The sequence below is a fragment of the Protomyctophum bolini genome, assembly GCF_963924005.1.
Source record: "Protomyctophum bolini genome assembly, chromosome: 24".
Classification (NCBI taxonomy): domain Eukaryota; kingdom Metazoa; phylum Chordata; class Actinopteri; order Myctophiformes; family Myctophidae; genus Protomyctophum; species Protomyctophum bolini.
This window is the reverse complement of record NC_137885.1, coordinates 6,259,130-6,276,808: the sequence shown is the minus strand read 5'-3', so window position 1 is coordinate 6,276,808 and position 17,679 is coordinate 6,259,130. Positions and strand designations below refer to the sequence as shown.

At 45.9% G+C, this 17,679-nt stretch overlaps 1 protein-coding gene across 3 annotated transcripts in view; it reads left to right on the top strand.

The window, feature by feature from the left end:
• The window catches only part of LOC308311921 (CLIP-associating protein 1-A-like), a 106,892-nt gene that overhangs the window by 66,693 nt on the left and 22,520 nt on the right, over positions 1–17,679 (top strand). Inside the window, exons 16-21 of one of the 3 annotated variants that reach the window (XM_080758719.1) lie at positions 2,203–2,298; positions 3,759–3,968; positions 4,926–5,030; positions 12,563–12,660; positions 14,278–14,301; positions 16,798–17,054. In XM_080758719.1, coding sequence (XP_080614845.1) covers positions 2,203–2,298; positions 3,759–3,968; positions 4,926–5,030; positions 12,563–12,660; positions 14,278–14,301; positions 16,798–17,054 — 790 coding nt within the window. The remainder of the gene's footprint in view (positions 1–2,202; positions 2,299–3,758; positions 3,969–4,925; positions 5,031–12,562; positions 12,661–14,277; positions 14,302–16,797; positions 17,055–17,679) is intronic. The other 2 variants (XM_080758720.1, XM_080758721.1) reach the window with 2 other exon arrangements.

The window sequence follows — 17,679 nt, the reverse complement described above, 5'->3', positions numbered from 1 at the left end:
TTCCACATTGGCGAGGAACCCATTCCAACGGTCACCGAGAAGCCTGTGAAAAGCCTAGGTCGTTGGTATGACGCCTCCCTCAAAGACAAAGAGCAAGTAGAGCAGCTCAGGAAGGAGGTAGTCAGTGGCCTGGAAAACATAGATAAAACCCTGCTTCCTGGCAAGCTGAAACTCTGGTGCATGCAGTACGGACTACTTCCTCGTCTCCTGTGGCCACTAACACTCTATGAAGTCCCGCTCTCAAAGGTGGAAAAGCTGGAGAGACTGGTCAACTCATATGTAAGGAAGTGGCTCGGCCTTCCCAGGTGCCTCAGCAGCATTGGGCTCTATGGAAAAGGGATGTTACACCTACCCATTTCCAGTCTGGCAGAGGAGTACAAGTGCGCCAAAGTAAGACTGGAGATGATGCTCCTGGATTCAAACGATCCATTTGTAGCCCAAGCTGCCCCCATCCTGGCCACTGGGAGGAAGTGGACCCCATTGGTCGCAACTGAGCAGGCAAAGGCAGCACTCAGACACAGGGACATCGTGGGCAGAGTACAAGAGGGGAGGAGTGGTCTCGGCCTTGGGGCCAGTACACCAGCCTGGAGCAAGGCCAACCCATCTCAGAGACGCAAGCTGGTGGTCCAGGAGGTACGTCAGGAAGAGGAAGCAGGAAGGCGCGCAAAGGCTGTTGCGCAGGCAAAGCAAGGGCAGTGGATGGCATGGGAAGGAGTGGAGAAGAGGAAGATCTCCTGGAAAGATCTGTGGGAGATGGAGGCATTCAGGGCGAGCTTCACCATCAGGGCTGCCTACGACGTCTTACCTTCTCCTGTCAACCTAAGCCAGTGGTATGGTGAAGACCCCACGTGCCCTCTATGTCCAAGTCTAGCAACACTGAAGCACATCTTAGTGGGATGCAAGACCAGCCTCACCCAAGGTCGCTACACCTGGCGGCACAACCAGGTGCTAAAGTGTCTTGCAGCAGTGCTGGAAAGTCGCCGGACAAGCGTGAACTCCCTTCCTCCCCCGTCATCCCGTTGGCAGCCAACACCATTTGTTCGGGAGGGCAAGGGTAAAGCAAGCAGCACCACCACAAAACCAGACACCGGGCAGCTTGGCAGAGCACGGGACTGGAAGATGCTGGTAGACCTGGACACAAAACTCTGCTTCCCAGCTGAGATCGCATCCACCAACCTGCGACCAGACCTGGTTCTATGGTCAGCCTCGCTCAAGCTCGTCTTCATCATCGAACTCACTGTGCCCTGGGAGGGTGCAGTGGAGGAGGCCTACGAGCGGAAGATGCTGAGGTACGCCGATCTCGCAGCAGATGCTCAACAACAAGGCTGGAAAGCGAAGGTCTGCCCAGTGGAAGTAGGTTGCAGAGGGTTCGTAGCTACCTCAACATCTAAGCTACTCAGGGAGATGGGAGTACGGGGGAAGGCCCACCGGCAGGCGATCAAGGACCTCTCCAGGGCTGCTGAAAAGGGGAGTCAGTGGCTGTGGATGAAGAAAAAGGACCCCACATGGGCCTTCAGATGAGTCGTGACAGCTAGTAGGGAGTGAACCTGGGACGCTGGGATTCACTGCTGAACCCTCTGGAGGTGTCGTGGGCCAGTCAGCGAAACACCCAAGAAGGAGGTCCTGCCCACCTGATGACCCAAACGCTGTCACTGCTCATCTGAAGACCCACAGTGTCTCTCATCGGTGCTTCGATTACCAACATCAATCCTACACAACAGGTATGCGGTCAGGCGCAAGCTTGGCTCAGGGAGGAGGACGCCCCTGCCATGCAGAGTCCACTGCACGTTGGATTACAACATCATTTCCTGTGTTTCATGAATCTATGCTGTGTGTGAATGTATTCATCATAACACAAAATCTAAGATTTGCAAAAAGTTATTGGTTTGGCAGAGAGAAAATGACACAGCAGACACTTTTAATGATATGCTATTCCAAATGGAGTGCATCAGTTCATTAATAACCTTTTTACCTTCTCATTGCTTTTGGTCCTCCTCCTCCTCTTCCATTCCTCTATAGTCTCTACCCTCTACCCTTTCTCTCTGTAGTTCTCAGTTTTAGTCCCACGTTTTGGCATGACTGTTTGACACACATTCTTGGTTATTTTAGCATTACTCATTCTCTCTCTTTGTCCCTCTGTCTGTCTGTCTGTCTCTGTCTGTGTGTCTCTCTCTCTCTCTCTCTCTCTCTCTCCCCCCTCAGGTCGAGTGAGAACCAGGCGACAAAGTTCCGGAAACGGCCCCGTGGTGACGGACAGCCGAGGGCGGAGCCGAGGCAAAGTGGTCAGCCAATCACAGCGTGAGTATATAGCTCTTTATGTCACCCGCACCTCAACGTGGTCAGCCAATCACGGTGTGTGTGTGTATATAGTCTTCCCGTAGAAGACGTGAACCGTGGAAACTTACTCAACATTTCCATCATGAAATGTTAGGGTCATTTCACGGGGGGGGGGGGGGGGGGGGGTCAGGCTCAGCGGCCAAATACATGCAAGGTTCAAGGTTGTACTTTATTGTTACATCTTGTGTGCAGGTACATTTTTTGTTTTGGTTTCCTTCAGACAATGAGAACAGCATGGATAACGTTCAAAACAACAAAACCACAGCAAACGAGAATAAACGGTGCAAGAAAGAGCAATCAAAGTGTAAACATAATAGTAACATATGTACTGCACATGTGCATGTTTTCATATCATAATAGTAACATAATGTACTGCACATGTGCATGTTTTCATATCATAATAGTAACATATGTACTGTACATGTGCATGTTTTCCCTGTTGTAGCAAAGTTAGGTAACGGCTTCACAGTAGGTCACGTTCTATCAAATCAGTTTCACAGTACGGTTACGTTCTATAAATTGTACATATCAATTTTGTGGTCCTTCACATGAGAATATTTGATAACCACTGCTATAGAGCGTCGCAGTCCCCTCCCCCTTTCAGAACAACGAGTGGCCCAGGGAAATTAATCCCAATGCATTTTTTCCCATAGGCATTTCTTACATTTTTTTATTTAAAGACCTTTTAAGCGTCGGGCCAAACAAATAATTAGAAAGTATAGAAAGTGTTTGGTCCAAAAATATTTTGTGTGTTGTCATGATTTGTCACGACAAGAGTTGGCTTCGTACGACGCTTAAAAGTTCTTTAAATAAATAATTTAAAGGGATTGTGACATTGAAAAAAAGGTTTTGGAATTGTTCTTATTTTTTTTTAGGTTTTCTAATCTCAATTGCACCCAAAAAACATGAACTTTTAACATTCAGTAGATTTTCTGTGATCTGGGGTTTTCTGGCTCAAACGGGTGCTCTGATTTGCCGGCAGTTTGTGATGTAAGAGCCTGCAAATCCCATATATGTCAATGGGATTTGCCAGCAGATGTCACTGTTTCCACTGTGTTGCCTGTTTTCATTGTAGCTCAAAAGGCTTCCAAACCCCAAAGAAAACTTCAGACCACAGAAAATCCACTGAATGTTCAAAGTTCAGGTTTTTTGGGTGTAATTGAGGTCATAAAACCTAAAAGAAAAAAGAAAAATAAATGAAAATGAATGTCATAAAACCTTTAAGAAATGCCTATGGGAAAAATGCATTGGGATTAATTTCCTGAGCCACTCGTTGTTCTGAAAGGGTGGAGGGACTGCGACGCTCTATAAGCATCAACCCTAGAGACGACCTAGTACACCACCAAACGTTTCCACACACCAGACGTGTCCCAACATGTCTGACATCGGCCTGTATGTAATCCTCATGGTGTTGGTTCCAGCCGGCAGTCGGTCTGGCTCCCCGGGCCGGCTCCTGAGCTCCACGTACGGCCGGATCCCGCGGCCCTCCATGGGCACGGCCGCCGTCACAGTCACCAGCAGCACCCCCAGCAGCAGCAGCATGGTGGTGGCCGACAAGGCCCCACGGCCCAGAGGCCCGGCCCGCAGCCAGGGCTGCAGCAGAGAGACCAGCCCCAGCAGAACAGGCATGGGTAAGATCTGGTACCGCCCCCGCATCACAACATACAGTCGCACGTGCAATACACGCACACAGACACACACACACACACACACACACACACGCGCACACACACCGGTCTACCTTGCATTCTCTTAGTCCAGGGGTTCAAACAAACCATGGTGTCTGGCAGCCGCGCCACTATTGCGAAATGGCAAAAAAAAGGAAAAGAACATAGTGTTTTTTTCTTTTCTTTTTTAATATAACAATAATGTCATTCCCAAAACAGGGAAGCCGCCCATGTTGGAAGATGATTATACCGGCACAATAATCTCATGAATTGAATTTAACTTTAAATGTGGGAGCCTCCCACCATATGTGTCTAGTCTAGTCCATACATGGGCAACTGTACTATAACTAAATGCATTTGAAATTAAATACAAATGTTACTTTTCAGGATTCCAATTCAAAAATAGCAAAGAATTATGCAGGATTTCAATTCAAATATAGCAAAGAATAGCCGATCTACAAGCTCTAAACGCGTCACAGTGCGACACATTTTGAGCTTGTAGATCGTCTATTTTTTCCTACGAGAGTATATAATATGCAATGTGGCCCCTCTGGTGTGAGTGTGGAACTATAGTGGCCCTCTCCATCGTCAAAGTGGCCCATGCTCCCGTGCTCTAGTCTAGTTCTTCTTCTGGTTATGCTAGTGATCAATGTGTCTAATAATCTACAGTCTCTCTAAGCCCCCGTCCGTCCTCTGTCCCTGCTGCCTGAACTAACTGTCTGTCTGCACTGCCTCCAGCTAAACCTCTTCCTCCTCCTCCTCTTCCACTCGCACTGCTGTCTGTCTGTCTGTCCTCCCTTCTCCCCCACTCACTCTCCGTCTGCCGCCACGTCACACCTCGCCATGTGTCAATCCCACGTGTCAATCCCCCCCCCTACTACTACCTACTACTACTACTACTGCTACTACTACTACTACTAGGCCGGAGTCGCATCCCCAGGCCCAGCATGAGCCAGGGCTGTAGCCGCGACACCAGTCGCGAGAGCAGCCGCGACACCAGCCCTGCTCGGGGCTTCTCTCCTCTGGGTGAGTATCTCTTCTTCTTCTCACACGAACCTCCTCCAGACTCCAGTCCGCGCTCACTCACTCACTCACTCACTCCGCAGAAGAAGAAGGGTGAAATCAGCACTCGACGGCTTCTGACATACATATGGTGGAGGCCGGGATGGGGCAATGGCTTCCCCTCCCTCCCCTACTGGGCGGGGATTTTCTTTCTTTTTTACGTGAGTTGGGCGTTCTCCTATACTATACCGCCTGAAGACCCAGCTCGGTAGCATAGATGGCTAGTGTCTTGGCTTTCAATCCATACCTCCCGGGTTCGAATCCTACTTTGTGGCAGCCGCAAACAACTTTTTTTTTTTGCAGCTAAAGTCACGTTTTAGACGGCGATGGAGTCTGTGGGGTTAGGGGTAGGCGAAGGGGTACAGTTAGGGTTAAGGTTAATGATAGGGTTATGGTATTTCTGTCAGAAAGGCAGTTGCCAGACTGCTCTTTTCTGTCAAAAATACATTTATCACACTGTATTTCTATCAGAAATGCATTAATCAGACGGTAATTCTGATTACGGGTGTCTGAAGACACCCGTGGCTTCCGCGTTCGTTCAGGTGCTACACAAAGTGAGGGAAGCCTCCCCCCCATATATGTATGTTAGAAGCCGTTGAGGGAGGAATTCACCCTCACTCCCCTCACTCCTCACCTATAGCAGTCTGAGGAAGCCAAACACTGGCCTCTGCTGGCCGTAGACACTCCCTGCATGCAACTGGTCTTGTTGTCTTCTTCTTTACTGTACTGTCTGAACTACTGGACTATAATCTATGTTCTATTCTGCTCTGCTCTATTCTACTCTACTCAGATATATTCAAAGACTTGTGCCGCGTTTTTACGATTTTTCAAAAATAGCAGACCTACAAGCTTAGAGCTTGTAGATCTGCTATTTTTCCAATAGCTAAAGTATAGCATAATACTTAGTTAAAACACCAAAAAGGGGTTCCCGGCCCAAAATGGGTTAACTGTGACAGTGTACAAATGGAACCAAATGGAACCAAATGGACCTGTTAGGGTGCATTTGGTGCCATTTGTTGTACACTGCCAGTGTTATACAGACCGTGATTACAGGCCCCTCAGGGGAACGCTGAGAGTCCCTGGATCCCACTTGTTAGAACACACAGATAAGCTCTGGTACATTCTCACCTCTTCTGTGACTGTGGCCGCAGGGCCAGGAGTGACTGATTCAATCTGAATGTATTCTATTGTATTGTATTCTATTCTACTACTCTACTTCTGTTCTTGTCTATTGTATTCCTCTCGATGTTGTCTGACTGTTGTTTCCGCTCGCCGTACTAATTGAGTGAGCGTGTTGTCAGTGACGTGCGGTATGTGACGTACACAGAACGGTAGGTAAGATCAAGAAGTTCTGTTCTGTGTAGCCTTATATTTGCTCTTGTGAAATCAAAGCCTGCAAACGATATATTTCCGTTCGAAAAATGTCACACACGACAAAATGAGACCAAGACATATATATTATATACCTTTACAAACCTGACATCTTCTTCACCGTCGTCATTACAATTTCTGCTGTCTCAAGTCGTTTGGTTTTCCGCTGTGGTGTTGCTCTGACTAAGCCAGTGGGTTTTCAACCTGTTTCATGTACAAAAGTACAAAATAACAATTCTTCTACATCTACATTCTCTAATTGTGTAACACTGAAAAATGAACGGAGTCCTGGTCCATTTGGTTTCATTTCACGCTCTCAAGACTAACGCCAGGGCTCCACTGGGCGCGTTTGGGCGCGTTGCGTCTCCGTGAGCGGCACGCACGCGCAACGCGGGCAGTGGAGCCGCCCTTCATTGATTAAAAAGGGAACATTCTGTGACGCTGACGCTGACGCGACGCAAACGTGCCCAGTGGAGCCCTGGCGTTAGAGATTAACCCATTTAGACATGAGTTAAAAAAGATTCACTTTGAAAGAATATATATTCAAAGATTTGCGCCACATTTTTACGAAGCACGTATAGCACGCCATGCCACTGCTATGAGATATTTTTCAATAGCTAAATTATAACACCAAAAGGGTGTTTCCGGTTAAAGATCTAACGAGGGTCCATTTTGGTTACCAAACTCTCCCAACTTACCAATTTAACCGGGGGATGGCATTTGCTACGCGAGTCATTACTTGCGTGCAAGTACTGCGATCGCCTGCAGGGTATGTATGTCGGTGTTGTCCACCGTATGTCCACCGGCCAATGAGGGACCACTAAGGTACGTCTGGTGGTCCCTCATTGGCTGTTGATGGTGATGTAACTAAAGGTACAGTACGTTTCAGGGTTGGTATAAGGTCAATAACGGGTATAAAGGATTTGGAACAGCACTTAATAGACGCTCTCTGCTTGCACACAAGTAGGGCCATGCGTGACCCACTTGTGTGCAAGACGCAAGTTGGCGCCTCGACACGACAAGAGTGCGTTTCTAGTTGTGGTTTGCGGTGACGTCCAGTCGCCGGCGGGTGAGTGTGAACGCCATTGGTCACGTGACTCGTGACCTCACTTCCTCTACTTGCAGTGACTCGCCGTCACTCCCGTTCGACCAGCGCGCTGTCCTCGGCAGAGTGTTACTCAGGTGACCCTCGTTAAGACCGCACGACGACAGTGGTGGAAAAAAAGTACTCTATTGTTTTTTACTTAAGTAAAAGTATCAATACTGCAATTATTAGAAATACTCTGTTACGTATGTAGAAGTCCTGAAATCTAATTGAGTAAAAGTACAAAATTACTTTTGTACCAAAAAGTTGAATTTGTGTATAATGTCTCATTTCAAGTTTTCAAAAATAAAACATATTTTCAGCTGAAGTGGTTAATGTATGTTTTGTAGTAATATTCAAAATCTACAAAGTAACTAGTAACTAAAGTTTTAAAATAATTTTTCTGGAGTAAAAAGTACAATATTTGCATCTGAAATGTAGTGTAAATTGGAAATACTCGAGTAAAGTACAAATACCTCAATATTGTAAGTACAGTACTTAAGTAAATGTACTTAGTTACTTTTCCACCACTGCTGCAAGACTACTCAGCACAGCTGAGCTGAGTGGTCCTGCTTCACGAAACACATTCCTGCATGGACGTACGTCGTATCCACACACACACACACACACACACACACACACACACACACACACACACACACACACACACACACAGTAAACAGAGCTCGTTGTCTTGTCTACTACATCCGTCTCTGGTCTCAGACCAGTATATAGCGTCTCTGGTCTCAGACCAGTATATAGCGTCTCTGGTCTCAGACCAGTATATAGCGTCTCTGGTCTCAGACCAGTATATAGCGTCTCTGGTCTCAGACCAGTATATAGCGTCTCTGGTCTCAGACCAGTATATAGCGTCTCTGGTCTCAGACCAGTGTATAGCGTCTCTGGTCTCAGACCAGTGTATAGCGTCTCTGGTCTCAGACCAGTATATAGCGTCTCTGGTCTCAGACCAGTATAGCGTCGTGACATTGTCCATTGTCGTTTGTGAAACTTAACACCAGCCACCAGTCAAAGGCAACGCTGTCGCTTCTATAGGTTGAATTCTCCTAGACACGAAGGGTGCTTTCCCCAAAGTTTAGAACCGATACTCGCCACCTTTTTGGGGGTATTTGGCAGATGGCTCGACCTCACCAGCAGGACCAGCTACACTGCAGCAAATTAAGCTAGTCGAGCCGAGACGAGCTGGTTCTATGTAACGGAAAACCACCATAATATAGGCATCCATCCAGCCGCTTCTTAAAACCCATTCTGACCCGAGATCAGATTTTTCAAAAATAGCAGACCTATACAAGCTCGTAGCGCGCCACTCGGTGGCGCGCTATGAGCTTGTAGATCTGCTATTTCTCAATAGCTAAAGCATAGCGTAATGCTAACACCAAACGGGGTTCCCGCCCCAAAATGGGTTAAAAAAAGCATCTCTTTTTAGGGCTTGTAAAAATAAAAATAAATCTAAAGTGGCTGTTGTACATTTCAATTAGCCACTGAAAGCTAGTGGATTGAAAAGTTACCATTTGAGGTATGGGACGATTAGAAAATCCACTAGTCCTTGTAAAATGCCTCATCACTCAAACAGCTTATTGATTCATCATTGATTATTGACTGATGGAGCATCACATAGGTGTGTGCCCATGATGTCATGGGGTTGGTTATCTGGTAGAGTCGACGAACATAAGAGCCTTTTGGTGACTGATATTAATTTCTCACCGAACAGAAATTTCTGAACAGAAAGCTTATCTCCTCCCATAGCCAACCCCCCCCCCCCCCCCCCCCCTTCCATGCGCTCCAGGATTCTGCGTAGCTTTTTCTTCAAAACAAAAATGACTGACATTGTATATGATTCTCAGTGGATGCTATATTCATTTTCTTTTATTCATTATATGTCCCTGGCTGTTACGTGACGTTAACTTTGCTCTTGCAAATCTTTGTGTAAACGTGACGTGGCTGATAATATTATAGATTAATTGGTGCTGTTTTTATTTGTCTTTTTTAATTTATCCGAGTTATCCGACTGCCTCTGTCTTGCACTGTTCATTTTGCACTATTTATTTTATTTTTTATTATATTGCTGGCTTTTTCTTTTTTTTCCTAGACATAATATGTCGTAAAGTTATGTATGCAATTTATGTGATAATGCCTTATGCCCAGTGTTCCTTGGTTTGTGTCCAAATCATCCATGCACCAAGCTCCATTCAGATGATCATTCATCCATGAGTCCATTCAGAATGTCCAATTCATATTCAGTCATATTTAACCACTTTGAACCCTACTGTATATACTGCCGTTGACCACCACCGGGGTCCCCCAGGGCTCTGTACTTGGCCTCCCCCCTTTTTCCACCTTGGCTCCACACCAAATAATCTCTTCGTTCCGGAATATAGTCGATCTACCAGCTCAGTACGTGTCACATTGCAACACGTTGAGAGCTTGTATACTGTTACTGTAGATTTTCGCCCCCAACGTTCGCCTATTACGACACGTTCAGGCAGAATCCGTGGAGAGGACGCTCAGACTTAATACACAAATGAGGCAAGACAAAAGTACGAGTGGTTTTACTCGAGTAAGGAGCCAAAAACATTTGCCACATGACCTGTCAATGCCATGGAAACCCAGTCTGGCTCATTTTTTAAACCTGCCAACAGCTACGACTATAGGAAACGGACATGTCACATGCCACGTGAGCAGTGGCGTGCACAGATAGACACTAGGGGGTGCTAGAGCAATACGCTAGGGCAGTGTTTCCCAACCTTTTTTGTCCCAGGGAACACTTTTCATAGCCTAAAAATCTTGGGGAACACCTGGGGGGGGGGGGGGTATATATATATATACACATATATATTAAATATATAGTAAAACATAAAAGTAAATGTAAAAACACACATGACAGAACTCATCAAATAAGAGAAAGAAAAGGACAGAGACAGAGCCTCATTAAAAAAATGCTCATTATGCAATGTGAAATGCCACCTAATCCTTTTCCTTGTCTTTATTATGGGCCAACTTGTGAACGCTGCATGCTTTTATTGTGAAGGGTCTCAGTTCTCACAGCCTGCTTATTTCCACGTGCTGAAAATAGCTGATCGACAAGCTCACAACGCGTTGCGTCCGCAAGTTGTGAGCTTGTAGATCAGCCATTTTCAGCATGCAAGCATAACACGTGTACGACGAAGAATAAATCACGCATCACTGCGCTTCTGTGGAGGGAGGGAGATATATTTTGTTGGCCGAACGAGGCGATCATGTTTGGACATCTATGGACAGCTATTTTGGACAGCTATTTTTCGTGGCACATTATGTTTAATCACAACAACGTCACGTTTAGCCTACTTTACCTCCTCAGTGTTTGGGTCGGGACTGTGTGTGTCTGCTGTCTACGTGCATATGTGCTCTGCACGCTCGAGTCTTTCTGGAGGGAGCGAAATGTAGCGTCTTCTGGATGCATCTAAGCATTAACATTTCAATGGCCGAGGGTCGTTAGAGTCTATTGTTCCGTGTTGTAGTTATCGCACGTCTAATGGTTAGACGTGTGACAACAATGACGCAACAATAAGAAGCCTGCAGCCCAGTAGCTATAATATTGCTTAAGGGGGAGAGTTAGTGTGCCGCCTGATTTGACAGAAAGTAACACTATAACTTAATTTCGGTCAAATTACGCGGAGCACTTGGACACATCAAGCGGAGCACCAAAGCTCCGCGACACACAGGATGGGAAACACTGCGCTAGGGCAATGTGCCCTTAAAAAAATAATAATAATAAAATAAAAAACGTTCTTTCTTTTTCTTAATTTGTGCAGTGTGTGGACCATGGTGACATTGATCAATTCTTGATAAAAACGCTTCTACTATATTATTTAGGCCCCCACAATCTAAAGCTATGTTTCTGTCAGTGCATGGTTCTTCGATTAAAAAAATAAATAGCAGACCTACAAGCTCTTGTAGCTCTAGCTATTTTTCAATAGCTAAAGCATGACATAATGCTAACACCAAAATGGGTTCCCGCCCCAAAATGGGTTAAGGCAACCAGCCGGTTCCACGCGCTGCACAAGGTGCCCTTTTTTTCACTTGAGCACCTCCTGCCCCTCTAAATGTCTGTGCACGCCACTGCACGTGAGGGTCTGTTGATTGACTATAGCTCAGAGCTGAAGAACTGTCAAAGAACAGTACTCGTCAAAGGAAACAAACAAAGGAAGTGAATAATCGTGCGAGTTCTCGCTAGAGATGCAGTTTCAAAGTCCTACAACAAGGTTACTTTCTGCCCCGCCCCCTTTTAGGCAAACCCACAGAACACAGTTTATGGAGAAGAATGTCGGTACTAAAACACTTTTAGTACACTTTTTCCACCCTAAAACATGATCATCAGGTCTTATTGATATATAAGGAGGTATCATTTTTTTCAGAAAAGTGTACAGTATTTGTTAAAATGCTGTTTTTATGTGGGCACGCCCACCAGTTCATTAAGTATGCCTGGTTTGCCTGGCGGGTGGTGGTGGTGATGGGTGGTGATCCACCTGAACTGAAGCCGCACCCACAGCTGTGGTTGTATGATAAAGGGGGAGGGGCTGATAGTGTGACGTCACTATATCACTGTTTATTTCATTGGCCCCGTTTGACTGTCGGCCTCCAGGAAGAAACCCTAAATACAACGTCAATGCGCCATTGCACATAAAAACGACTCCAGGGTGTCTAACGGAGTACTGTGTCACCTCATAGACGCATGAAAAAAACTGGAAAAATAAAAAAGAATTGTGGCACTCCCTCTTTAATACTTAAAGGACCACTTCACCACTTTTCAACCTATCTTTATTATAATAGGTCCTCACTAATAATCATGAAGAAATGGCGCAGTTTTTTTCTACTCGATCTGTGTTTCATATAGAGGGCTGTGGGCAGTTCAACGGTAGGGTTCATGTGGTTAATCAATCATCCTTGGCATGCAGGTCTCCGTCTTCTCTGCCTACTATACTGGGACCCTCCATCCCCCTGACCTTGACCTTAATAACGTTGTCACCTGTGTTCCCTCCCCCAGACCGCCTGGCCCACCAGGCTCGTATCTCGGCCTCGGTGAACGCCATGCGGATCCTCAACACGGGCACGGAGGTGGAGGCGGCCGTGGCCGACGCCCTGGTGAGTAGTATAAACACTGACCTGAGATCAGATTCTATAGATGTCTTCTGCATTCCTGACAGTTTTCCATTCTGACCCGAGATCAGATTCTATTCTACATTCCTGACAGTTTTCCATTCTGACCTGAGATCAGATTCTGTAGATGTCTTCTATATTCCTGACAGTTTTCATTCTGACCCAAGATCAGATTCTGTAGATGTTTTCTACATTCCTGACAGTTTCCATTCTGACCCGAGATCAGATTCTATAGATGTCTTCTACATTCCTGACAGTTTTCCAGTCTGACCCGAGATCAGATTCTATTCTACATTCCTGACAGTTTTCCATTCTGACCCGAGATCAGATTCTATAGATGTCTTCTACATTCCTGACAGTTTTCCATTCTGACCTGAGATCAGATTCTATAGATGTCTTCTACATTCCTGACAGTTTTCCATTCTGACCCGAGATCAAATTCTATTCTACATTCCTGACAGTTTTCCATTCTGACCCGAGATCAGATTCTATAGATGTCTTCTACATTCCTGACAGTTTTCCATTCTGACCTGAGATCAGATTCTATAGATGTCTTCTACATTCCTGACAGTTTTCCATTCTGACCTGAGATCAGATTCTGTAGATGTCTTCTATATTCCTGACAGTTTTCATTCTGACCCAAGATCAGATTCTGTAGATGTTTTCTACATTCCTGACAGTTTCCATTCTGACCCGAGATCAGATTCTATAGATGTCTTCTACATTCCTGACAGTTTTCCATTCTGACCCGAGATCAGATTCTATTCTACATTCCTGACAGTTTTCCATTCTGACCCGAGATCAGATTCTATTCTACATTCCTGACAGTTTTCCATTCTGACCCGAGATCAGATTCTATAGATGTCTTCTACATTCCTGACAGTTTTCCATTCTGACCTGAGATCAGATTCTATAGATGTCTTCTACATCCCGACAGTTTTCCATTCTGACCTGAGATCAGATTCTATAGATGTCTTCTACATTCCTGACAGTTTTCATTCTGACCTGAAATCAGATTCTATAGATGTCTTCTACATCCTGACAGTTTTCATTCTGACCTGAAATCAGATTCTATAGATGTCTTCTACATCCTGACAGTTTTCCATTCTGACCTGAGATCAGATTCTATAGATGTCTTCTACATTCCTGACAGTTTTAATTCTGACCCGAGATCAGATTCTATAGATGTCTTCTACATTCCTGACAGTTTTCATTCTGACCTGAAATCAGATTCTATAGATGTCTTCTACATCCTGACAGTTTTCCATTCTGACCTGAGATCAGATTCTAAAAATATCTTCTACATCCTGACAGTTTCCTGAAAAAGCTTTGTTTCTATGTCAGTCGTTCTTCGATTTTTCAAAAAATAGCAGACCTACAAGCTCGTAGCGCGCCACTCGGTGGTGCGCTATGAGCTTGTAGATCTGCTATTTTTCAATAGCTAAAGTATAACATAATGCTTTAAAACACCAAAAGGGTTTCCGTAGAATACTTCTCCCGTCAAAGTGCTGTGATTGTTTGTAACGTGCAGGACTTCTTTAAATGTGATGTAATTGACTCTCTCACTCTTCCTCCTCCTCGGGGGTCAATCTGACCAATCAGCTGTTGGGAGACAACAGGAGTAAGGTACATAAATAACATGGATTCCACTTCATTCCTCGTTTCCGTTTGCATGCAGAGCATGTTCCGTCGTCACGCAACGACGCACGACCTTCCCCTCCACATTATCACATAATGACCACGGACGTTATTGTCGGGGGGGTTCCTATAATACGCAAAGTCTGGAAAGTATTCATGAATGAGAACGGACTTCATCCCAAGTTTACGTGATTCATTTGGTGTTTTTCTATAGCTGTCTGTACTTCTACGACTGTGTATGTATAGGAACCCTGGTCAATAATCCGACATGGCTGATTGTGTTGTGTGGGTCCACTTTGCGGATTGCGAGATTTTCTGCCGAGGTTTTGTGCATTTTAAAAGCTATAGTAAGTATAGATACTAGATGCCCATTCATTTATTTCCCACATTATTTCACCCGTGGGTTTATCCAATATTAGTTTAGAATATATATTTAAAGGTAGAGTAAGTGATTTCACTTAATTCAAATATCACTTATTTTTTTGTTTTGTTGTGATAATCCTCTCTACTATAGAGTGTGCTGACCATATAAGGAGTTCCTCCCTGTCCCCAGTTAACCCCTGGGGGTCAAAAAAACGTAGATTGGACGAAGGCTTAGGTCCCACAGCCAAAAACGAAACCTAAGGTTTTTTGAGTGAAATCACTGAATATACCTTTAATGACCCAAATCCACCCTATAAACTGTGGTTATCCGCGGCTAAATCCGCCATCCGCAGGTCTCCAGTTTTGAATCACACCACCCGCGTCGCCCCGTTATCGCTTATATCGCTGACCTCTTTTTCTGGCCATGAAAGCAATCAAGCATTCATTAAAACACACACGATCGCCCAGGACGAAGTTCACCGTCCTTTCAGTTACTAACGACGAAGGATGAAGATTTATCAAAAAAGACGGAGGTTGTTTATGTCAAAACCGATCGTATCGCACCACAGCCTGGGAGCGCCCTGTTGCGCAACATTCGATGTTGCGTAACAGTGGGACGTCATCGAAAATGTCGTCCCCCCCCCCTGTTTTGCCGACGAGACCCGAAAATCTTAAAACGTTAATAACTCTTTGATCTAAATCATCCCGCGTCCAATTCTAAGAAAAGATCATGTCTTAGAGACGGCCCCAGTCGCAATAGTCGAGGTATAGATTTAGTCATATACCTCCCGTTGTTTTGCCGATCGCCTCTAGAGTGTTTTGGCTAACATTTAGCTACTTCATAGCCCCATCCGGGATAACATGTCGGTCTGTCGGTAAAAGTGCTCCGCTATGCTATGGAGATCCGAGATGACTGGGAGACTAGAAATCACCGGGCGCGCTATGATTTAATGGATTAAAAAAAACCTCGGGGCAATCGGAAGTGTTAACAACCTAAGCCCACAACGTACTTTATCAGGCGATAAATGGCAAGAAATATCCAATCTAATCTACTTACAGATGCATCGCGTCACAATTGCGCTTGCATTTCTCGCCTATAATGGCACGCTCTTAAGTAGGTATATGCTACTGTGTGTAGGCTCAAAGTGGTCCAATCGTGTCATTCTTCTTCGTTGTTGAGAGAGAGTGCAGCTTTGCCGGCCATTGATCTGACTAACATAACGCCGCCGAACCATCTGTTACTGGCACGCTGCCACCATGCCCATGGGGTCTGCGTTAAAAGACCCATCAAAGATACTAATTGTGACAAAGCGCAAGCGACACAGGAATCGCTTTAAATCAACTCACCCGTTCCGGCGTGGCGTCAAACACGTTCCCCTCCGTGTGACCGCCATGCCTTTGGCATGCTGCAGCTGCATGTATGCTAGATGTTAGGAAAGCAGTACTAGCTGTTGAATTAACATGAAACATTCTAAACGCATGAAACACGCGCACGCACACACACACACACACACACACACACACACACACACACACACACACACACACACACACACACACACACACCAAGAACGGTTCAATATCAACAACACAGATGTTTTAAAAAACGCCCATCTCTCCTATACATCCATCCCTCTGCTCGCTATATAGTTACGCATGGCCGCATGGTGAGCTCACGGCCGCTGTGTGAGCTCACAGCCTTTTTTTTTGTGTGTGACATATTTGTGACATTCGACATTAATGGTGGATCTCACAACATGTTATATGCTTCGTCGTACGAAATGCCACCCATGGCGAAAAACACACAGGTCTAACTATATAGCTTGTATCCACACTTTTCCTGGGCTGTGTGTGCTCCAGTTCCTGTTGATTTCATTGGATATCATTGGTCATCTGACCAGTTTCATTGGCTTTCATTGGATCAAATTGACAGGAACTGGAGCACACACAGCCCAGGAAAAGTGTGGATAAGAGCTGATGTATTTTTGGCTAAAACGGCCAAATGTACGCCATCTGGCGCGTGACGCCGCCAACCTCTCTCTCTCTCTCTTATTTCCTCCCATCCTCCATCTCTCTCTCTCTCTCTCTCTCCTTTGCGGGTGCTTCTCGTCTCTTCTACAGCGGCGGCCGGTGAGGCGCCGGTTCGAGTCCCCGGCGGGCATGTACTCGGACGACGACGCCAACAGCGACGCGTCGAGCGCCTGCTCGGAGCGCTCGTACAGCTCGCGGAACGGCGGCGGCGGCGGCGGGCCGCACTACATGCGCCAGACGGAGGACGTGGCCGAGGTGCTCAACCACTGCGCCAGCGCCAACTGGTCCGAGAGGAAGGAGGGGCTGCTGGGCCTGCAGAACCTGTTCAAGAGCCAGAGGCTGCTCAGGTATACCGTATACGGACCGCGTGTGTGTGCGTGTGTGTGTGTGTGTGTTTCGCTAACTTATGGCCACTTTTCTCCAGTGTTGTGACTAACGCCCTTACATGCGTTACGTTACATAACGTAACTACTATTTGCAGTAACTTGTAACCTAACGCTTTACATTTCCCCATTCCATAACGGCGCTATAGTTATTGTGCGAGCGTTACCCGCGTTATGGCGTTATGTGATCAGTGAAAAAAGTCTGGCCATGCAGCTCCGTGAGTCTATCATACAGGCGTCTCTGTGCTGCTGAAGTGAAGGCCGGGGCAAATAAAGTTGTGAATCGATATAATTCAACTAAACTGCGGGAGAAACACAGATGTACAAGCCCAACGTGCTGTGCATTGCGCCGGGTAGATAACTTGTAGATCTGCTACTTCCAGCGCAGGAAGGGCGCATGCTTATGACGCTCTTTACTATGCATTCAGCCAGCCAGTGACAGACTCACAACACAGAAGTTGACAGAACACACACGCACTGCAGCAGACGGAATGCACAGGCAGATCCGACAAAACTTTGCACACATCTGTGCTTTGCCTTTCATCCACGCTTCCATAGCCTTAGTTTTAAATCTTATTTCCCATCCACG